Source organism: Podarcis tiliguerta (genome assembly GCF_965153285.1).
Source record: "Podarcis tiliguerta genome assembly, chromosome: 2".
Taxonomy (NCBI): Eukaryota; Metazoa; Chordata; class Lepidosauria; order Squamata; family Lacertidae; genus Podarcis; species Podarcis tiliguerta.
This window is the reverse complement of record NC_139535.1, coordinates 106,177,690-106,201,202: the sequence shown is the minus strand read 5'-3', so window position 1 is coordinate 106,201,202 and position 23,513 is coordinate 106,177,690. Positions and strand designations below refer to the sequence as shown.

Genomic DNA, 23,513 nt, shown 5'->3' with positions numbered 1-23,513 from the left:
CTGCACACACTTAAGCGGTCAAACTGTGAAGCTTTATTAGAAATAAAAGGCAAGGGGAAGCAGGTAGAGGAAGCAGAATACAAAAATAAACCAAAGCGCTGCAGGACAGGGGTCAGCAAACTTTCTGAGGCTGAGCTGTGGCGTGGCGTGGATCAGGGTGGTTTCCCTGGGTGCAAAATTTTAACAGCCAGTGCTGCTTCAATACAGCTGTGTGCTTTCATCAGTGGACTCTGTTGAAGACGACTTCTCCATGTGAACCAAGAAGTGACCTCTTCAGACAACGGAACGACTCTTCTTATCTCTGCAGCTGCGATCTCCTGGGTGACACGGATGCCATGAGGCATATATACCTCGCCTGTTTCCCTCCATCCCACCCACCCACCCCCTCCACGCAGCCTCAGGCGCTGGCACGACACGCTCTGCCACTGAGCCTGAGGGCACATTAGCAAACCTGATAAGCTGTTGTGGGCACACTCCACAACCTGTTATACCGGTTGCAGTAAAATGTTGCTCTTTTTTAAAAAAAAATTTGTTAATTAAGTTTTCCATTTTAACAATCCAATCAAATCACATTAAATATTCCAAATTATACAATTAAATATCATATAGTCCAAATATTCTGCCAAATTTTAAATTTTTATTGGGACTTCCCATGCTTCAAGTTTGGGGGGGGGGGTCTGATCATCTCATATCTCTGCTGCCTTGAGTTTCTAATAGTTCCTTTAAATCTTCCTGTTGTTAACCTTCAGTAAAATGTTGCTTTAAGTGCAGGGAAGGGACTCTGTGGGTTTCAGGAAAGGCCTCTGTTAGCACGCGTGTGCCTGCAAGCACCACACTGGCAGCACCCGCAATAGGAACCTCTCAATCATCTTCCATATTAAAAAGAAATTCTGTTTAAGGTAATCAACAATGGCTGATATCCCAACCTCCATGGGGACCAGATGCTTCCAGGGAGAATAGTAATGGGAGTTCATGCATGCTCACATGGAAGTGAATGAGGCAAGCCCAAGCTATGTGTTATCGCAATGTTCACATCTGCATGGGAGCAGCTGGATTGTGAAAAATGAAGGTAGCTGGACAGTCTGTCAAATGGAAATAAAAAATGGATTGACAATAACATACATGTGTGTGCATCCAATTACAGATTGTACAAGAGGTTCACAGGCCATAGGTGACATAGTGATGGGCTGTGCTATAATTCTTATGATTAGGTTCTACACCCCAACCCAGAGACACCTGCATGGAGATCTTGTTCAGTAATTTATTTCCAAGCTACTTTACAGCATAACCTATGATATGCGGCCTAATAGGGGGCCATTTTAAAGGGGCATCTATGTGCCGTAGCTTCAGCTCTGAGAAGCCAGCTTTTTCCAGGACGTTCCAGCTTTCTCTGGTCATGTGGCACCCGTCAAACAGACGTATCCAAGTTGGATCAGAGACCTGCTGCCAGAAGAGAGTCCAGCTGGAAGGAGCACCTGCAACATGTTCTAGGAAGTAGTAAGCGCCACCCTGGAGAAACAGAAATGGATGCATATAAGTTACTTTCTATTCTCCTTTGGATTTCCTCAGATATTCCATTGCACAATCAGCGCTAATGGTATCAGAGTGCTGTATATATCAAATAAATGTTGGAGGGTATGGGATCTGTCACTAGAGTCAGTTAACAGCTTAGCCAAGGGTGATTTTGAGTTTGCCCCCAACTTTGCCAGTTTCATTGGTAAGCAGAGATGGAAGATGTCAAGGGAATCTCAGTGGGTGAAACAGATACATTTTACTCACTATACTTCGAAAGGAAAGAGAGGCTATAATGTGTTTAAAAAGCAATTCCCAAACATGAATCATTCTATTATTTTATTTTTTTAAAGGCAGGTGGGGATAGACACAAAACAAATGCAGGGAGGCTGAAATGTGAGAAGGAGGAATAATAATAATAAAAATTTATATACATACATACATACATACATACATACATACATACATACAGGTTTCCCCAGCCACTCTGGATAGCTCCCAACAGAATATTAAAAACACGATAAAAGATCAAACATTACATTAAAAACGTCCCTAAACAGGGCTGCCTTGAGATGTCTTCTAAAAGTTTATTTCCTTGACATCTGATGGCAGGGCGTTCCACAGGGTGGGCGCCACTACTGAGAAGGCCCTCTGTCTGGTTCCCTTCACTGCTCAAAGTGAGCGAACCGCCAGAAGGCCCTCGGAGCTGGATCTCAGTGTCTGGGCTGAACGACGGGAGTGGAGAGGCTGCTTCAGGTATACTGGACCTTCCTGCCCAACCCTCTTATCAGTTTCAGCATTAGAGATAAACATGTTTAAAAATTTCATAGAATCATAGAGTTGGAATAGACCACAAGGGCCATCGAGTCCAACCCCCTGCCAAGCAGGAAACACCATCAGAGCACTCCTGACATATGGTTGTCAAGCCTCTGCTTAAAGACCTCCAAAGAAGGACACTCCACCACACTCCTTGGCAGCAAATTCCACTGTCGAACAGCTCTTACTGTCAGGAAGTTCTTCCTAATGTTTAGGTGGAATCTTCTTTCTTGTAGTTTGGATCCATTGCTCCGTGTCCGCTTCTCTGGAGCAGCAGAAAACAACCTTTCTCCCTCCTCTATGTGACATCCTTTTATATATTTGAAGATGGCTATCATATCACCCCTTAACCTCCTCTTCTCCAGGCTAAACATGCCCAGCTCCCTTAGCCGTTCCTCATAAGGCATCGTTTCCAGGCCTTTGACCATTTTGGTTGCCCTCCTCTGGACACGTTCCAGTTTGTCAGTGTCCTTCTTGAAGAAGAAGAAGAAGAAGAAGAAGAGTTTGGATTTGATATCCCGCCTTTCACTCCCTTTAAGGAGTCTCAAAGCGGCTGACATTCTCCTTTCCCTTCCTCCCCCACAACAAACACTCTGTGAGGTGAGTGGGGCTGAGAGACTTCAAAGAAGTGTGACTAGCCCAAGGTCACCCAGCAGCTGCATGAGGAGGAGCGGAGACACGAACCCGGTTCCCCAGATTACATGACTAACGCTCTTAACCACTACACCACACTGGCTCTCACACTGTGGTGCCCAGAATTTGCTTTGCTTTGGTCTTTCACAAGTGCGCAACAACAACGGATAAAATAATAAGAGGCATGTCTAGATCTGTCTAAGGTACCCTCAATAACACAGAGTGTGGGATTGTTTCTTCCTAACTGTAGTTAAGAGAGAAAAGCAAGGGAGTGATTCCAACGTTTGCAACTTGTGAGAATGTAAATAGCTCAGAAGCAAATTGGTTTACACAGAAACAACAAGGGATCTGAATCCATCTACCTGCATTTGTGATTGCCCAACACCTGAGAATACAGCATGCCCCTGCATTTACTGAATTGTCCTTGTTCTTCCCACGGCGTGAGCTACTTACCGGTCTCAGCACCCGTAGGATTTCTTTCATAACTTGCTCTGGGCTCTTCACAGAGCACAGCACCGTCGTTGAAACCACCACATCCACCGATGCAGCTGGTACCTGGTGCAGGTCCTCAGCTGGAGCCACCAAACAGCGTTCCACCTGCACGTGTGGATTTTCAGCCAGGCTCTTGTTGTAAAACTTCTGGAAGTTGGGGTTCGGATCAGTGCATATGATTTTGCATCCCGTGGGGTAGAACTTAAAGTTGGTGCCTGTTCCCGCACCAATCTCCAACAGTGTGAGGGCCCCGGTGGGACTGGCAAAGTCCTTCAGGTTGCTGAACATTTCCTTTTTCTTGTCAGACATGTGCTTATTATAATAGATGGATGCCACAGACATGAAGTAGGGGAATAACTTCTTGCAAAGGGGTTCCCAGATACCCAGATACCACAGCAAGTAAACAGGGAAGGCTAATATCAGGACGCAGAACCTGAGCAGGACAACTGGGAATGTTGCTTCCATGTTAGCAGGAGGGCAGAAAACAGCAAAGTCAGAGGAGAAGAGAAAGTCAGTCGCAGAGTCTCGAGGGTGAGCCAAGAGGACGCCCAGCGCCCAGCGTTGGGCATTCTGTATTTAAAGACTCTGACCCCTACTCTGAATTGGCAACAATCAAAACACCCCAGCAACCCAATTTAACCAATTATGGCTTGGGTTATCCAAATCTCCCAATCAATAACAGGGTAGCTTGTATTTCCCAACCGCAACACGTGCTATCTGTTAGGGAGAACACGCTGTGCCAGAGCCCTTGGCAGTGACCACACTGGCTGTGAGATCTCAAAGGGTGGAGAGGAATATTCTTCATAAACTAAACACACTCTCTCACACACACACTCACCAATAACCTTGCCCCTGTCAGAGGGAACTTAAAAACTGTATTTGCTGTCTTTAAGAGGGAAATAATCTCATTTAGGGGGTATTCTAACACTTTATTGCAGAAGCTCTCCACGATCCTAAATGCTGGATTTACGTATAAGCTAAACAAGGTATAGCTTAGGGCCCCACTGTCTTGGAGTCCCCCCCCCCCAATTTGAAGGAAACAAAACTTGTACATTTCCAAAATATAAGATAAAAAACAAATAAAACAAAACATACATACACCAACACTGTTTTGTGATGTGTAGACTTTAAGTGCAGGGAAGGGACTCCGTGGGTTTCAGAAAAGGCCTCTGTTAGCACACGTGTGCCTGCAAACACCACACTGGCAGCACCTGCAATAGGAACCTCTCAATCATCTTCCAAATTAAAAAGAAATTCTGTTTAAGGTAATGGACAATGGTGTGGTGTAGTGGTTAAGAGCGGTGGACTTGTAATGTGGTGAACTGGGTTCGCTTCCCCGCTCTTCCACATGCAGCTGCTCTGTCTTGGGCCCGGTCTTATTCAACATCTTTATCAACGACTTGGATGATGGACTCAAGGGCATCCTGATCAAATTTGCAGATGACAACAAACTGGGAGGGGTGGCTAACACCCCAGAGGACAGGATCACACTTCAAAACGACCTTGACAGATTAGAGAATTGGGCCAAAACAAACAAGATGAATTTTAACAGGGAGAAATGTAAAGTATTGCACTTGGGCAAAAAAAATGAGAGGCACAGATACAAGATGGGTGACACCTGGCTTGAGAGCAGTACATGTGAAAAGGATCTAGGAGTCTTGGTTGACCACAAACTTGACATGAGCCAACAGTGTGACGCGGCAGCTAAAAAAGCCAATGCAATTCTGGGCTGCATCAATAGGAGTATAGCATCTAGATCAAGGGAAGTAATAGTGCCACTGTATTCTGCTCTGGTCAGACCTCACCTGGAGTCCAGTTCTGGGCAACACAGTTCAAGATGGACACTGACAAACTGGAACGTGTCCAAAGGAGGGCAACCAAAATGGTCAAAGGCCTGGAAACGATGCCTTATGAGGAATGGCTAAGGGAGCTGGGTATGTTTAGCCTGGAGAAGAGGAGGTTAAGGGGTGATATGATAGCCATCTTCAAATATATAAAAGGATGTCACATAGAGGAGGGAGAAAGGTTGTTTTCTGCTGCTCCAGAGAAGCGGACACGGAGCAATGGATCCAAACTACAAGAAAGAAGATTCCACCTAAACATTAGGAAGAACTTCCTGACAGTAAGAGCTGTTCGACAGTGGAATTTGCTGCCAAGGAGTGTGGTGGAGTGTCCTTCTTTGGAGGTCTTTAAGCAGAGGCTTGACAACCATATGTCAGGAGTGCTCTGATGATGTTTCCTGCTTGGCAGGGGGTTGGATTCGATGGCCCTTGTGGTCTCTTTCAACTCTATGATTCTATGATTCTATGATTCTATGTGTGTGCATCCAATTACAGATTGCACAAGAGGTTCACAGGCCATAGGTGACATAGTGATGGGTTGTCCTATAATTCTTACGGTTAGGTTCTACACCCCAACCCAGAGACACCTGCATGGAGATTTTGTTCAGTAATTTATTTCCAAGCTACTTTACAGCATAACCTATGATATGCTGCCTAGTAGGGTGCCATTTTAAAGGAGCATGTATGTGCCGTAGCTTCAGCTCTGAGAAGCCAGCTTTGTCCAGGTCGTTCCAGGTTTCTCTGGCCAAGTGGCACCCGTCAAACAGACATATCCAAGTTGGATCATAGATCTGCTGCCAGAAGAGAGTCCAGCTGGAAGGAGCACCTGCAATGTGTTCTAGGAAGTAGAAAGCGCCACCCTGGAGAAACGGATGCATATAAGTTACTTTCAATTCTCCTTTGGATTTCCTCAGATATTCATTTGCACAATCAGCGCTAATGGTATCAGAGTGCTGTTAATTTTTCATGGCAACAGCCAATGTTCCCCTAAATTCTGTCCTGAATTCAATCCAGCTGCATTGGATGGCTTTGGGGTTCTAGTCTTATGAGAGGAACACAGACTGCTCAGTGGGTTAGAGCATGGTGCTGATAATGCCAAGGTTGCAGGTTCGATCCCTGTACGGGACAGCTGCATATTCCTGCCTTGTAGAGGGTTGGACTAGATGATCCTCAGGCTCCCTTCTAATTCTACAATTCTATGATTTCTCTGTCTGCTTTCCCCATTCCGAGCATAACATTACATATCTCCATATTTAGCATTAACCAATGTGAAAAATTTGGTATCATTGTCAAACTTGACCCCAATTCAGTCCTTGGACATGTTAATGATTAACAGGTTGAGTTTAAGGGCTCGTTTCTCAAATAACTGATTGTGAAAACTGTAAATTCAAGTACACTGTGAACCGGTATGTAAACTGTTCAAAATTCCAAAGTTTATTTATGTTGGGTGCTTTTAGGATTGTGAACTGGGATAACTAACTAACCTTTTGGGCCCAAGGTTGCAGTCATGCTTAGCAAACCCTTTGAGAGCTGCATGCCAATGCTGAGATGGTACAAAACTCAGTAAGGATCCATACAGATGTAAGAGTTGAAAAGGGGACCTATCCCTTTTCCTGGTTCATCAAATAAATTAACTGATGACCGAGGAGAGGACAATTTACATCCCCACCAGGCCACTGGGCTTGAAGGAGAGGTTTAAATAACTTCATCCACCCTAGTACCCTGGCAGGTATTTAACTAAGTAGACCTATTGAAATTACGGTAATCACGGTGACTAAGAGAGGTTCATTCATTTTAATAGGTCTACTCTGCACTTATTTGTTATTTTTAAAACCTACATACAGCAACAGTGTTTTATGTTGTGTAGGCTCCTATGATGTAAGTAATGGGCCACACCTGCTAGCCTGCCCCCTAAAATATCACTGGTTTGCTCATTTCTATACATAGGGGCCTACAATCTGCTATTTATAATTATTAGTAGTTTGCATCATATACCGTATTTTTCGCCCTATAGGATGCACTTTTACCCCTCCAAAAATGAAGGGGAAATGTGTGTACGTCCTATGGGGCAAATGCAGGTTTTCGCTGAAGCCTGGAGAGCGAGAGGCATCGGTGCGCACTGACCCCTCTCGCTCTCCAGGCTTCAGGAAGCTATCTGCAAGCCTTGCGAGCCCGGGGCAGTTCCCGCGGGCTCGCAAGGCTTGCGGGCAGCAGCCTGCAGCCCGAAGCACGGGGTGCCCTCCGGAGGGCACCCCGTGCTTCGTGCAGGTGTCCGCAAGCCTCGCGCGGCCAGCAGAGGACGCCCTCTGCGGAGATGTCCGCAAGCCTTGCGTGCCCGGTGAGCCGGGCTCGCAAGGCTTGCAGGCAGCAGCCTGTTTTGGGGGCTGGGGTCGGGGGAAGCTCGGGCTTCCCCCATGCCAGCCCCGCGCCTGGGGGAAAAATAATTTCCCCCCCTTTATTCCCCCCCTCCAAAAAAATACTAGGTGCGTCCTATGGGGCGGTGCGTCCTATGGGGCGAAAAATACAGTACTTATGTCAGGACTCCCTGACATAAGTTATATCAGTGAGCCTGAACTGTATGAGAGACAGGAAGAAGAGAGGGAAGAGGGCTTCAGAAGGAGGAGAGACTGAAGCGAAGAGATTCCCAGCCCACAGTGGGGAAGGAGAGAGAGGGCAGGGAAGAAACGCAAGAAGGGGAGACGCAGGAAAGGGAGCAGACAGATTCATGGATATCAGAAGACTATGGGAACGTAAGAGAAGTGCCGTAAAGTCAACTGGCAGCAGTGATGATGATTGAAATTAGGCCGCCTCTTGCCCGTTGTGTAAATAGCAATAAACAAGGACTACAAAAAGTGCCTGGGGGCACATTAGCAAACCAGATAAGCTGTTGTGGGCACACTCCACAACCTGTTATACCGGCTGCAATAAAACGTTGCTTTAAGTGCAGGGAAGGGACTCCATGGGTTTCAGGAAAGGCCTCTGTTAGCACATGTGTGCCTGCAAGCACCACAATGGCAGCACCTGCGATAGGAAGCTCTCAACCATCTTCCAAATTAAAAAGAAATTCTGTTTAAGGTAATGGACAATTGTGTGGTGTAGTGGTTAAGAGCGGTGGACTCGTAATCTGGTGAACTGGGTTTGCTTCCCCGCTCTTCCACATGCAGCTGCTGGGTGACCTTGGGCTAGTCATACTTCTGTGAAGCCTCTCAGCCTCACTCACCTTACAGAGTGTTTGTTGTGGGGGAGGAAGGGAAAGGAGATTGTTAGCCACTTGGAGACTCCTTAAGGGGAGTGAAAGGCGGGATATCAAGTCCAAACTCTTCTTCTTCTGATATCCCAACCTCCATGGGGATCAGATGCTTCCAGGGAGAATAGTAATGGGAGTTCATGCATGCTCACGTGGAAGTGAATGAGGCAAGCCCAAGCTACGTGTTATGGCAACGTTCACATCTGAATGGGAGCAGCTGGATTGTGGAAAGTGAAGGTAGCTGGACAGTCTGTCAAGTGGAAATAAAAAATGGATTGGTAATAACATACATGTGTGTGCATCCAATTACAGATTGTACAAGAGGTTCACAGGCCATAGGTGACATAGTGATGGGCTGTGCTATAATTCTTATGATTAGGTTCTACACCCCAACCCAGAGACACCTGCATGGAGATTTTGTTCAGTAATTTATTTCCAAGCTACTTTACAGCATAACCTATGATATGCGGCTTAATAGGGGGCCATTTTAAAGGGGCATCTATGTGCCGTAGCTTCAGCTCTGAGAAGCCAGCTTTGTCCAGGTCGTTCCAGGTTTCTCTGGCCAAGTGGCACCCGTCAAACAGACATATCCAAGTTGGATCATAGATCTGCTGCCAGAAGAGAGTCCAGCTGGAAGGAGCACCTGCAACGTGTTCTAGGAAGTAGAAAGCGCCACCCTGGAGAAAAAGAAATGAATGCATATGTTACTTTCGATTCTCCTTTGGATTTCCTCAGATATTCCTTTGCACAATCAGTGCTAATGGTATCAGAGTGCTGTTAATTTTTCATGGCAACAGCCACTGCTCCCCTGAATTCTGTCCTGAATCTTCCCACATTCAGCTGCAGTGGATGGCTTTGGGGTTCTAGTCTTATGAGAGGAACACAGACTGCTCAGTGGGTTAGAGCATGGTGCTGAGAACGCCAAGGTTGCAGGTTCGATCCCTGTACGGGACAGCAGCATATTCCTGCCTTGTAGGGGGTTGGACTAGATGATCCTCAGGCTCCGTTCTAATTCTACAGTTTTATGATTTCTCTGTCCGCTTTCTCCATTCCGAGCATAATATTACACATCTCCATATTTGCCTTTTCTCACAGCTGCTACAAGCTGGGTCAACCTCTTCACCAAGCTATCTGCTATGGCTGCAAAGTCTCATCCCTTGTCACTTACCACCAATTCAGATTCCTGAGGTTATATGTGATTTTATTTTTATTTATCACCCCCAAATCACTCTACACTTGATTACTTTGAACTTCATTGGCCATTTTAATGCCCATTCGCTCAGTTTGGAGCAGGAGTGGCAACTTGAATAAAATATTGGGGAAGGCCAGGTATGCCCCTCCCCATATAATCGACCACAAGAAGTAGTACACAGACACACTCCATTTTAATCATGTTGCCCATCACCTTTGGGGGTTCCCTGCCCCCTCAGATATTTTATTTGTGGGGTCAGTGGGACCTCGGCCCCTAGGAGTTGGTTCTATGGTTTGGAGAAATCCTTTTGGAGCTTTTCACAACCGCTTTTTGCCAACGTGAAAAATTGTCACACTTGACCCCAGTTCAGTCCTTGGACATGTTAATGATTAACAGGTTGAGTTTAAGGGCTTGTTTCTCAAATAACTGATTGTGAAAACTGTAAATTCAAGTACACTGTGAACCGGTATGTAAACTGTTCAAAATTCCAAAGTTTATTTATGTTGGGTGCTTTTAGGATTGTGAACTGGGATAACTAACTAACCTTTTGGGCCCAAGGTTGCAGTCATGCTTAGCAAACCCTTTGAGAGCTGCATGCCAATGCTGAGATGGTCCAAAACTCAGTATGGATCCATACAGATGTAAGAGTTGAAAAGGGGACCTATCCCTTTTCCTGGTTCATCAAATAAATTAACTGATGACCGAGGAGAGGACAATTTACATCCCCACCAGGCCACTGGGCTTGAAGGAGAGGTTTAAATAACTTCATCCACCCTAGTACCCTGGCAGGTATTTAACTAAGTAGACCTATTGAAATTACGTTAATCACGGTGACTAAGCGAGGTTCATTCATTTTAATAGGTCTACTCTGCACTTATTTTTTATTTTTTGTGGCAGCTGTCCAAATTGGTGGTGTTGGAGGGAGAAAGATAATAACTGTTTGGTCTGGATCATGTCCCTATGCTAAGAGTCCTAGATTTACGTCCCGATTTCTGATTTGATCCTGGAATGTCCTGCTTTTCCTCAGTCCCTATTTTCATCAGAGAAATGTTGGAGGATATGGAGTTATGTGACTCCCAAGCCAAGGAGATAAGTAACTATACAACCTTTAGAAGACAACTGAAGGCAGCCCTGTATAGGGATTTTTTAAAAAAATGTTTTATGTTTTATTATGTTTTTATGTATGTTGAAAGCAGCCCAGAGTGGTTGGGGCAACGAATAATACAATTGCTGCCGTTGTTGTTTAATAGGATGTCCCTATTTTCATCAAATAAATGTTGGAGGGTATGAGATCTGTCACTAGAGTCAGTTAACAGCTTAGCCAAGGGTGATTTTGAGTTTGCCCCCAACTTTGCCAGTTTCATTGGTAAGCAGAGATGGAAGATGTCAAGGAAATCTCAGTGGGTGAAACAAATACATTTTACTCACTATACTTCAAAAGGAAAGAGAGGCTATAATGTGTTTAAAAAGCCATTCCCAAACATGAATCATTCTATTTTTCTTTTTTTTTAAAGGCAGGTGGGGATAGGCACAAAACAAATGCAGAGAGGCTGAAATGTGAGGAATAATAATAATAATAATAATAATAATAATAATAATAATAATTTATTTATTCATTCATACATACATACAGGTTTCCCCCTGCCACTCTGGATGGCTCCCAACAGAATATTAAAAACACGATAAAAGATCCAACATTAAAAACGTCCCTAAACAGGCTGCCTTCAGATGTCTTCTAAAAGTTTATTTCCTTGGTAGGGCGTTCCACAGGGTGGGCGCCACTACCAAGAAGGCCCTCTGTCTGGTTCCCTTCACTGCTCAAAGTGAGCAAACCGCCAGAAGGCCCTCGGAGCTGAATCTCAGTGTCCAGGCTGAACGACGGGAGTGGAGAGGCAGCTTCAGGTATACTGGGCCTTCCTGCCGAACCCTCTTATCAGTTTCAACATGAGAGACAAGCATGTTTAAAAATTCGCTTTGGTCTTTCATAAGTGCGCAATGGACAAAATAATAAGAGGCATGTCTTTATCTGTCTAAGGTACCCTCAATAACACAGAGTGTGGGATTGTTTCTTCCTAACTGTAGTTAGGGAGAAAAGCAAGGGAGTGATCCCAACATTTGCAACTTATGAGAATGTAAATAGCTCAGAAGCAAATTGGTTTACGCAGAAACAAGGGATCCGAATCCTTCTACCTGCATTTGTGATTGCCCAACGGATATAGAATTGACTAACACCCGAGAATACACATGTCCCTGCAGTTACTGAATTGTCCTTGTTCTTCCCACGGCGTGAGCTACTTACCGGTCTCAGCACCCGTAGGACTTCTTTCATAACTTGCTCAGAGCTCTTCACAGAGCATAGCACCGTCGTTGAAACTACCACATCCACTGATGCAGCTGGTACCTGGTGCAGGTCCTCAGCCGGAGCCACCAAACAGCGTTCCACCTGCACATGTGGATTTTCAGCCAGGCTAGTGTTGAGAAACATCTGGAAGCTGGGGTTCAGATCAGTGCATATGATTTTGCATCCCATGGGGTTGAACTGAAAGTTGGAGCCAGTTCCTGTGCCAATCTCCAGCCGTGAGAGGGCCCCCGTAGGACTGGCAAAGTCCTTCAGGTTGCTGAACATTTCCCTTTTCTTGTCGGACATCTTCTTATTATAACTGATTGTCATCACAGACCTGAAGTAGGGGAATAACCTCTTGCAAAGGGGTTCCCAGATACCCAGATACTACAGCAAGTAAGCAGGGAAGGCTAATATCTGGACGCAGAACCTTAGCAAGACAGCTAGGCATGTTGCTTCCATGTTAGCAGGAGGGCAGAAAACAGCAAAGCCAGAGGAGAAGAGAAAGTCGGTCGCAGAGTCTCAATGGTGGGGCTTGTTATTATCTGTTGCTTCCAGTCCTCAAAGATCTCAAAGGGTGGAAAGAAATATTGTTAATAAACTACACACACACACAAACTCACCAATAACATGGTTTGTGCATGTACTTGTAATCTTGCCTGTCAGAGGAACTTAAAAACTGTATTTCCTGTCTTTAAGAGGGAAACAATCTCATTTAGGTGGTATTCTTACACTTTATTGCAGCAGTGTACTCCGCGGTCCTGTAGTAACCCAAAGTGAATGTTGGTTTAAATTTGTTACAAGCTTTTCCTAAATATAAGGGGAAACCTTTTTCCCATGGCAGAACTCTTTCACACCAAAACTGCGCTGAAAAATGTTGGGGTGGAAGGATTGGCTACCCCTGAGTTGAAACTATGGTAGTCTTCAGTAATATATTTGCTTCCCTTGTGGGTTTGTTTTTTTGTCTCAAGCAGCTGCTTTACTTTTATTCGCTCTGGCTGTCTATATATATATATATATATATATATGCTTTCGTAGATTTTCACGGGTACAGGAATGCAGGTTTTGGTGTCCTCGGGTGTCTTCCCGTGTAAAAGTTGGGGTGTCAAGGCGACGTTTCGACGAGGTCTCACTCGTCATCTTCAGGCTGGTGCTTTCGGCTTCTTGTTACTGGAACAGAGCAGGATCTCAGTGTTTGAGTTCCTATAAATACTGTTGAGGAGGTGTGGTGTATAGCCTCCAATGTTCTGGGCAGAGAGGAGGTTCCCAGGCTAGTGTGCCTTTTCTTCTTTTGTTCCTTCCCTCAAGTAATTAAGGAACAAAAGAAGAAAAGGCACACTAGCCTGGGAACCTCCTCTCTGCCCAGAACATTGGAGGCTATACACCACACCTCCTCAACAGTATTTATAGGAACTCAAACACTGAGATCCTGCTCTGTTCCAGTAACAAGAAGCCGAAAGCACCAGCCTGAAGATGACGAGTGAGACCTCGTCGAAACGTCGCCTTGACACCCCAACTTTTACACGGGAAGACACCCGAGGACACCAAAACCTGCATATATATATATATATATATATATATAGCAACATACATTTATAATATCCAATCTAGATTTTATCACATATTTTCTCTTTTTGACTTCCTTCAACCTCTCTGACAATCATCCATTATTCAAATTCTTAAATACGCATTTTCTAATTTTATATTGCATTTTATAAACCTTCACACTCTTAGTTTTCATCAATACAATAGTCCTCTATCATTTACAGAACTTCTTGAAATCCCACTAGTGTTATTTGCTCATCACATACACATTTCAGATAGTCTGAAAATTTTCCGCAGTCTTCAATGAACCTTTGATCTCATATATATCTGATCTTTCCTGTTAGTTTGTCTAGTTCAGCATAGTCCATCAGTTTCATTCTCCAGTCTTTGAGCGTTGGCAGTTGTTCCTGTTTCCATTTTTGGGCCAATAGTATTTTCGCTGCTGTTACTGCATATTGGAAAAGTTTACAATCCATTCTATTTATTTCATTTCCTACTATTCCTAGAAGAAAAGCCTCTAGTTTCTTAACAAATGTATATTTCAACATCTTTTTCATCTCATTATATATCATTTCCCAGAAGCCCTTCACCTTCTTACAGTCCCACCACATATGGTAAAATGTTCCTTCTTTTTCTTTACATTTCCAACACATATTACATGTTTTATACATTTTTGCCAGTTTCACAGGTGTGATGTACCATCTATAAATCATTTTCATAACATTTTCCTTTAACGCAGTACATGCCGTAAATTTTATATTTTCATTCCACAGTTTTATCCAATCGTTAAACTGTATATTATAACCCAAATCTCTGGCCCAGTGTATCATAACCGATTTAACTTCTTCATCTTTTGTATACCATTCTAGCAAGATTTTATACATTTTGGACAAAAATTTATTTTCATTGTTTATTATTTCTATTTCAAATTTAGATTCTTTTTCCTCATAACCTCTTTCTTTTAAGTCCTTTTAAACATTTCGTTAACCTGATAATAATGCAACCAATCATACACATACTCTTTCACTTCTTCATAGGGTTTCATTTTCCATTTTCCTCCTTCCTTTATAATCAATTCTTTATATGTAATCCAGTTCCCCCTCATATTAACTTTCTTAAGACTCATAACTTCTAACGGAGATAGCCAGTGGGGAGTTCTTGATTCTAATAAATTTCTATATCTCTCCCATATTTCTATGAGAGATCTTCTAAAGATGTGGTTTTTGAAGCCTTTATGAATCTTTCTTTTCTCACACCATAGATATGCGTGCCAGCCAAATCTGTTATCAAAACCTTCTAAATCCAATAGCTCAGTATTTTTTAACTTTATCCATTCTTTCAGCCAGCAGAGACATGAAGCTTCATAATATAATTTCAAGTCTGGCAGGGCGAAGCCTCCTCTTTCTTTTGCATCTGTTAATAACTTATACATAATTCTTGGCTTCTTACCCTGCCAGATATATCTTGAAATTGTTCTTTGCTACTCTTTAAATATCACTGTCCCCTTAATTATTGGAATTGTCTGAAATAAGAATAACATCTTTGGCAGCTGCCGCTCTGGCTGTTCTTTTGTTCTCTCGGTGGCAGAAGAGACATGGACACCTGATGGTTTTTATTACCTACTTTAGGTTAATTATAAATTAACCTAAACTGCATAATGTCAGATTTTTTGTGATTTCTTCAAAAAAAGATTTTCCGCAGCTTACGGTGTCAAGGCCTGATTTCTTAGCCTAGGATAAAAACCCTTTGGTTTTCACCGCTAAACCTTTCAGAGTGGCATTTGCAACCGTTTGGCACCATTTATGAGTGAATTGCATAACGTCAGGATTTTAGTGAAATTCTGACCATGCGGGTTAAGGATTTTTTCAAAAAAAGATTTTCCGCAGCTTACGGAGTCAAGGCCTGATTTCTTAGCATAGGATAAAAACCCATCTGTTGAGATTAGAATATAGGCATACAGCGATCCTTTCAGAATAACTGGGCCCTGTTGCAGGATCAGTGCTGGATTTACGTACTCTATAAGCTAAGCAAGCTATAGTTTAGGGCCCCACTCTGTTGGGGCCCCCAAAAAATTAAAAGAAAAAAACTTGGATGTACATTTCCAAAATGTAAGATAAAAAAATAAAATAAAACCTACATACAGCAACAGTGTTTTATGTTGTGTAGGCTCCTATGATGTAAGTAATGGGCCCCACCTGCTAGCCTGCCCCCTAAAATATCACTGCTTTGCTCATTTCTATATATAGGGGCCTACAATCTGCTATTTATAATTATTAGTAGTTTACATCATATAGGTACTTATGTCAGAACTCCCTGACATTAGTTATATCAGTGAGCCTGAACTGTATGAGAGACAGGAAGAAGAGAGGGAAGAGGGCTTCAGAAGGAGGAGAGACTGAAGCGAAGAGAGATTCCCAGCCCACGGTGGGGGAGGAGAGAGAGGGCAGGGAAGAAACGCAAGAAGGGGAGACGCAGGAAAGGGAGCAGACAGATTCACAGGTGTTGCAGGGTTAAGCTCTGGCTCAGAGGTGGAGCAAAGACCGGAATCTCTGTGCACACAGATATCAGAAGACTGTGGGAATGTAAGAGAAGGGTCGTAAAGGCAACTGGCAGCAGTGATGATGATTGAAATTAGGCCGCCTCTTGCCCGTTGTGTAAATAGCAATAAACAAGGACTACAAAAAGTGCCTGGGGGCACATTAGCAAACCAGATAAGCTGTTGTGGGCACACTCCACAACCTGTTATACCGGCTGCAATAAAACGTTGCCTTAAGTGCAGGGAAGGGACTCCATGGGTTTCAGGAAAGGCCTCTGTTAGCACGCGTGTGCCTGCAAGCACCACACTGGCAGCACCTGCGATAGGAATCTCTCAATCATCTTCCAAATTAAAAAGAAATTCTGTTTAAGGTAATGGACAATGGTGTGGTGCAGTGGTTAAGAGCGGTGGACTTGTAATCTGGTGAACTGGGTTTGCTTCCCCGCTCCTCCACATGCAGCTGCTGGGTGACCTTGGGCCAGTCACACTTCTCTGAAGTCTCTCAGCCTCACTCACCTTACAGAGTGTTTGTTGTGGGGGAGGAAGGGAAAGGAGATTGTAAGCCACTTGGAGACTCCTTAAGGGGAGTGAAAGGTGGGATATCAAGTCCAAACTCTTCTTCTTCTGATATCCCAACCTCCATGGGGATCAGATGCTTCCAGGGAGAATAGTAATGGTAGTTCATGAATCCTCACATGGAAGTGAATGAGCCAAGCCCAAGCTACGTGTTATGGCAACGTTCACATCTGCATGGGAGCAGCTGGATTGTGGAAAGTGAAGGTAGCTGTCTGTCAAGTGGGAAAAAAATGGATTGGTAATAACATACATGTGTGTGCATCCAATTACAGATTGTACAAGAGGTTCACAGGCCATAGGTGACATAGTAATGGGCTGTGCTATAATTCTTATGATTAGGTTCTACACCCCAATCCAGAGACACCTGCATGGAGATCTTGTTCAGAAATTTATTTCCAAGCTACTTTACAGCATAACCTATGATATGCGGCCTAGTAGGGTGCCATTTTAAAGGAGCATGTATGTGCCGTAGCTTCAGCTCTGAGAAGCCAGCTTTTTCCAGGTCTTTCCAGGTTTCTCTGGCCAAGTGGCACCCGTCAAACAGACATATCCAAGTTGGATCATAGATCTGCTGCCAGAAGAGAGTCCAGCTGGAAGGAGCACCTGCAACGTGTTCTAGGAAGTAGAAAGCGCCACCCTGGAGAAAAAGAAATGAATGCATATAAGTTACTTTCGATTCTCCTTTGGATTTCCTCAGATATTCCTTTGCACAATCAGCGCTAATGGTATCAGAGTGCTGTTAACTTTTCATGGCAACAGCCACTGCCTCCCTGAATTCTGTCCTGAATCTTCCCACATTCAGCTGCATTGGATGGCTTTGGGGTTCTAGTCTTATGAGAGGAACACAGACTGCTCAGTGGGTTAGAGCATGGTGCTGAGAACGGCAAGGTTGCAGGTTCGATCCCTGTACAGGACAGCTGCATATTCCTACCTTGTAGGGGGTTGGACTAGATGATCCTCAGGCTCCCTTCTAATTCTACAGTTTTATGGTTTCTCTGTCCGCTTTCTCCGTTCTGTGCATTCTGTGCATAATATTACACATCTCCATATTTTGCCTTTTCTCACAGCTACTACAAGCTGGGTCAACCTCTTCACCAAGCTATCTGCTATGGCTGCAAAGTCTCATCCCTGGTCACTTACCACCAATTCAGATTCCTGAGGTTATATGTGATTTTATTTTTATTTATCACCCCAAAATCACTCTACACTTGATTACTTTGAACTTCATTGGCCATTTTAATGCCCATTCGCTCAGTTTGGAGCAGGAGTGCTATGGTTTGGAGAAATCCTTTTGGAACTTTTCACAACCGCTTTTTGCCAACGTGAAAAATTGTCAAACATGACCCCAGTTCAGTCCTTGGACATGTTAATGAGTAACAGGTTGAGTTTAAGGGCTCGTTTCTAAATAACTGATTGTGCAAACCGCAAATTAAAGTACACTGTGAACTGCTAAAAATTCCGAAGTTTATTTACCGTAGTTTTCGCTCCATAACACGCGTTTTTTTCCTCCTAGAAAGTAAGGGGAAATGTCTGTGCGTGTTACGGAGCGAATGTTCCCCTCCTCCATGGTTTCCAGTGGGAGAAGAGCCGCTGAATGGGGAGGAGAGAGGGACAGAGTGCCTTCTCCACAGGTGCTTCTTGTCCCTTGAGTGCTTTTCCTTCCCTCTTTCCTCCCCACTTAAAACGTGGTTACAAAGCACAGATCCACATGGATCCTCAGGATTTTTGCACTGGGTCACCCCAAATTCACCATCAGATCACATAGCATGTCCATGGCTACAGTTTGTACCAAAAAAATCACGCACCCACTGTTGCCTGGGGCTGCAGTGGTGCAAAAACGTGGTTACAAACATGGATCCACATGGATCCTCAGGATTTTTGCATTGGGCAACCCCAAACTCACCGTCAGATCACATGTCTGTGGCCACAGCATGAACACAAAAATCATACATCCACTGTTTCGTTTAGAATATTTTTTTCCTTGTTTTCCTCCTCTAAAAACTACATGCGTGTTATGGTTGGGTACGTGTTATCGAGTGAAAAATACGGTATGTTGAGTCCTTTTAGGATTATGAACTGGGATAACTAACTAACCTTTTTGGCCGAAGGTTGCAGTCAAGCTTAGCAAACCCTTGACAGCTGCATGCCAATGCTGAGAAGGTCCAAAAGTCAGTATGGATCCATACAGATCAGCTGAAAAGCGGAGCTATCCCTTTTCCTGGCTCATCAAATGAACTATCTGATGACCAAGGAGAGGGCAATTTACATCCAATTTGCAGCTGTCCAAATTGGCGGTGTTGCAGGGAGAAAGATAATAGCTGTTTGGGCTGGATCATGTCCCTAGCCTAAGAATTTACCACTGCGAGTTTAAAATATATTGCTCTTGAGGAATCAGAATGACTCATGGTGGAATATATATACAGTGGTACCTTGGGTTACAAACACCTCGGGTTACAAACACTTCAGGTTACAGATTCCACTAACCCGGAAGTAGTACCTCGGGTTAAGAGCTTTGCCCCAGGATAAGAACAGAAATCACGCGGCGGCACGGCACGGCGGCAGCAGGAGGCTCCATTAGCTAAAGTGGTATATATATATATATATATATATATATATATGCAGGTTTTGGTGTCCTCGGGTGTCTTCCCGTGTAAAAGTTGGGGTGTCTAGGCGACGTTTCGACGAGGTCTCACTCGTCATCTTCAGGCTGGTGCTTTCGGCTTCTTGTTACTGGAACAGAGCAGGATCTCAGTGTTTGAGTTCCTATAAATACTGTTGAGGAGGTGTGGTGTATAGCCTCCAATGTTCTGGGCAGAGAGGAGGTTCCCAGGCTAGTGTGCCTTTTCTTCTTTTGTTCCTTAATTACTTGAGGGATATCTTGAGTGATTTCTTGAGTGATTTCCTGAATCCCACTTAGGTGGGTCATTAGGTGTGGATTAGTTGCTAAAGCCTTCGTGTCTTGAACTCTTGAACTTTGTGAAGAGTTTTTCTGAGAAGATGGCTGTACTGCACTTGGTTGTGCTCTGGCTTGGCTTCGTGTATAGGGGCGAGCTGTGGTTTTGTGGCCTGTGCCAGCCAGATCTGTGTAGGGATTGCAGGGGGGTGCAGCATCCGGAGGTGCCACCCTGGTTTGGCTACTGGATGGTGTCTGTAATTTATCTGTGGAGAGGGTCTGGGTTTGCAATCCCTACACAGATCTGGCTGGCACAGGCCACAAAACCACAGCTCGCCCCTATACACGAAGCCAAGCCAGAGCACAACCAAGTGCAGTACAGCCATCTTCTCAGAAAAACTCTTCACAAAGTTCAAGAGTTCAAGACACGAAGGCTTTAGCAACTAATCCACACCTAATGACCCACCTAAGTGGGATTCAGGAAATCACTCAAGAAATCACTCAAGATATCCCTCAAGTAATTAAGGAACAAAAGAAGAAAAGGCACACTAGCCTGGGAACCTCCTCTCTGCCCAGAACATTGGAGGCTATACACCACACCTCCTCAACAGTATTTATAGGAACTCAAACACTGAGATCCTGCTCTGTTCCAGTAACAAGAAGCCGAAAGCACCAGCCTGAAGATGACGAGTGAGACCTCGTCGAAACGTCGCCTAGACACCCCAACTTTTACACGGGAAGACACCCGAGGACACCAAAACCTGCATTCCTGTACCCGTGAAAATCTACGAAAGCATATATATATATATATATATATATATAATGTGTGTGTGTGTGTATATATAATCTGAAAGCACTTTCATTCTTTCTTAAAAATCAGTTTCCCACAAATATATCATTTCCATCGCTTGATAAAATTCTGCTTTGCAAGCTGGAACATTTTGAAAACCAAAATTTACATTTTTTCCCAGCAACAGAAACTACAGCTCCCACAAAAAACAAAAAAACAAAAAGGGGTGGGAAGACAAAAAGATTTTCACATGTTTGCAGGAAGCAATTGGAATTTGTTTAAATGCTGTTTGTCACCGAAGCCAATTGACAGTTATTATCATATATCAGAATTCAAATTCCTTTCCTTTCAGATCAGTTGCGGTTTGCTGACTCAAAGTGAAAATCCTGATACCCCCCACCTCATGAACTCTTACATCATCATCAGACCTTGCATCAAAGAGTGAATCGGAATATTTCATGAAGGATTTGTCCAGAGTTTGTTGTAAAGGCCATAGGGATGTAGCAATTTCAACACTCACAACTTTCTGTGTTACTCTGTTTCCTAATCTATGCTGCTGCGGGAGGTTTAGGATAAGGCAGACATGACCCTCTGCCAGTGTATGAAGCATTTAAAAACTTCCCTGTACAGGGCTGCCTTCAGACGTCTTCTAAAACTTATATAGTTACTTATCCCTTTGATTCAGGGATTGCAGATCTCCATACACTCCAACATTTCTCCAATGAAAATAGGGATATCCTAAAGAAAAGCGGGACATTCCCGGATCAAATAAAAAACCAGCACAGCTTCTGTAAATGAAGGACTGTCCCTGGAAAATAGGAGTGTCTGAGTGTCTGGGGAGCACTGTACAATTCTCTGGGCTTTCACATATTTTACAATGTTTTACAATGAGGTCAGTTTTAAAAAAGAAGTTCAGCCTTGGCTTTCCTCTTTCTGTCTATTCATTCATATCTGAGAAAGGATAGTTAAAGAGAAGTCTTAAGGGTAACATCAAATACTAACGGAAAATTAAATTGACTATTTATTTATGTGTTGGAACAGTCTGCGCAGTAAAACCTCTCCAACTTCTTTTAAAATAGCCTTGGTTGCAAATGCCCTTCTGTAGCTTGAATCTAGGCTGTTGCGAAAGGGGACTTGAAGTTAAGCATGTTCTTATGCACATTCTTGCACAATCTGATTGCTCTTTAGATCTCCTTGTTTAAAAGTAGTTAAGATGTTATGGTTTTGTTATGCTTATAGCATTCTCCTTTAAAACTATGGCTATCTGCTGCTGTCAAAAACATTCAGGAGAATAATAATAATAATAATAATAATAATAATAATAATAATAATAAATTTATCCGCCCAACAGGGTATTAAAAACACAATAAAACATCAAACATTAAAAACTTCCCTAAACAGCCTTCAGATGTCTTCTAAAAGTCATATAGTTGTTTGTTTCCTTGACATCTGATGGCAGGGCGTTCCACAGGGTGAGTGCCACTACCGAGAAGGCCCTCTGCCTGGTACCCTGTACTCTCACTTCTCGCAGTGAGGGAACCGCCAGAAGGCCCTCAGCACTGGACCTCATTGTCTGGGCTGAATGAGTGGGATGGAGATGCTGCTTCAGGTATACTGGGCCTTCCTGCCCAAGCATCTACCAGTTTCAAAGTTGGAGACAAGCATGTTTAAAAATTTGCTTTGGTCTTTCACAAGTGCACAACAACAACAGACAAAATAATAAGAGGCATGTCTAGATCTGTCTAAGGTGCCCTCAGTAACACAGAGTGTGGGATTGTTTCTTCCTAACTGTAGTTAAGAGAGAAAAGCAAGGGAGTGATTCCAACGTTTCCAACTTGTGAGAATGTAAATAGCTCAGAAGCAAATTGGTTTACGCAGAAACAACAAGGGATCCGAATCCATCTACCTGCATTTGTGATTGCCCAACGGATATAGAATTGACTAACACCCGAGAATACAGCATGCCCCTGGAGTTACTGAATTGTCCTTGTTCTTCCCACGGCGTGAGCTACTTACTGGTCTCAGCACCCGTAGGACTTCTTTCATAACTTGCTCAGGGCTCTTCACAGAGCATAGCACCAGCGTTGAAACCACCACATCCACCGATGCAGCTGGTACCTGGTGCAGGTCCTCAGCCGACGCCACCAAACAACGTTCCACCTGCACGTGTGGATTTTCAGCCACGCTCTTGTCGAGAAACTTCTGGAAGTTGGGGTTCGGATCAGTGCATATGATTTTGCATCCCGCGGGGTAGAACTGAAAGTTGGAACCAGTTCCCGCACCAATCTCCAACAGTGTGAGGGCCCCGGTGGGACTGGCAAAGTCCTTCAGGTTGCTGAACATTTCCTTTTTCTTGTCAGACATGTGCTTATTATAACAGATGGTCACCACAGCCATGAAGTAGGGGAATAACTTCTTGCAAAGGGGTTCCCAGATACCCAGATACCACAGCAAGTAAGCAGGGAAGGCTAATATCTGGACGCATAACCTGAGCAGGACAATGAGGCATGTTGCTTCCATGTTAGCAGGAGGGCAGAAAACAGCAAAGTCAGAGGAGAAGAGAAAGTCAGTCGCAGAGTCTCGAGGGTGGGGCTTGTTTTTATCTGCAGCTTCCAGCCCTAAATAACTAGCCAGTTAAAACGAAGCAACCAAGTTCCAGGAATAGCTTGATATATGATAAAGGTACAGCTGCCAGAGCCCTTGGCAGTGACCACACTGGCTGCGAGATCTCAAAGGGAGGAGAGGAATATTCTTCATAAACTAAACACACTCACACACACACACACACTCACCAATATCCTTGTGTGTGCACACACTCGTAATCTTGCCCCTGTCAGAGGGAATTTATAAACTGTATTTGCTGTCTTTAAGAGGGAAATAATCTCATTTAGGGGGTATTCTAACACTTTATTGCAGAAGTACTCCGCGGTCATAAATGCCGGATTTACGTATAAGCTAAACAAGTTATAGCTTAGGGCCCCACTGCCTTTGGAGCCCCCCCCCCCCAATTTGAAGGAAACAAAACTTGTACATATCCAAAATATAAGATAAAAAACAAATAAAACAAAACATACATACACCGACACTGTTTTGTATTGT

The 23,513-nt window shown here is 43.8% G+C and overlaps 2 protein-coding genes and 1 long non-coding RNA gene across 3 annotated transcripts; 1 reads left to right on the top strand and 2 right to left on the bottom strand.

The window, feature by feature from the left end:
• Window positions 1-10: 10 nt before the first annotated feature.
• Window positions 11-23,390, bottom strand: LOC310671264 (uncharacterized protein). Its single transcript, XM_083427009.1, has 5 exons — window positions 22,431-23,390; window positions 17,133-17,368; window positions 16,161-16,191; window positions 3,415-4,023; window positions 11-1,509 (listed from the first exon to the last, which is right to left on the bottom strand). Exons 1-5 carry the CDS (start codon window positions 22,932-22,934, stop codon window positions 1,273-1,275), a joined length of 1,617 nt encoding a protein of 538 aa, XP_083283135.1. The 5' UTR covers window positions 22,935-23,390; the 3' UTR covers window positions 11-1,272.
• LOC310671677 (thiol S-methyltransferase TMT1A-like) lies at window positions 8,959-12,540 on the bottom strand. Its single transcript, XM_083428076.1, has 2 exons — window positions 12,033-12,540; window positions 8,959-9,218 (listed from the first exon to the last, which is right to left on the bottom strand). Exons 1-2 carry the CDS (start codon window positions 12,402-12,404, stop codon window positions 8,982-8,984), a joined length of 609 nt encoding a protein of 202 aa, XP_083284202.1. The 5' UTR covers window positions 12,405-12,540; the 3' UTR covers window positions 8,959-8,981.
• Window positions 9,231-10,877, top strand: LOC310671737. Its single transcript, XR_014508130.1, has 2 exons — window positions 9,231-10,409; window positions 10,440-10,877. It is a non-coding gene; the product is annotated as an uncharacterized lncRNA (long non-coding RNA).
• Window positions 23,391-23,513: the final 123 nt, after the last annotated feature.

Excerpts from the sequence above, each read along its gene's own strand:
- LOC310671677 (XM_083428076.1), bottom strand. The coding sequence starts at position 12,404 with ATGACAATCAGTTATAATAAGAAGATGTCCGACAAGAAAAGGGAAATG. Across the intron at positions 9,219-12,032 it reads TCCTACGGGTGCTGAGACCG|GGTGGCGCTTTCTACTTCCT; the intron begins GTAAGTAGCTCA and ends CTTTTTCTCCAG.
- LOC310671264 (XM_083427009.1), bottom strand. The coding sequence starts at position 22,934 with ATGGAAGCAACATGCCTCATTGTCCTGCTCAGGTTATGCGTCCAGATA. Across the intron at positions 17,369-22,430 it reads TCCTACGGGTGCTGAGACCA|GGTGGCGCTTTCTACTTCCT; the intron begins GTAAGTAGCTCA and ends CTTTTTCTCCAG. Across the intron at positions 16,192-17,132 it reads ATAGGTTATGCTGTAAAGTA|TCTTCTGATATCTGTGTGCA; the intron begins GCTTGGAAATAA and ends ACATTCCCACAG.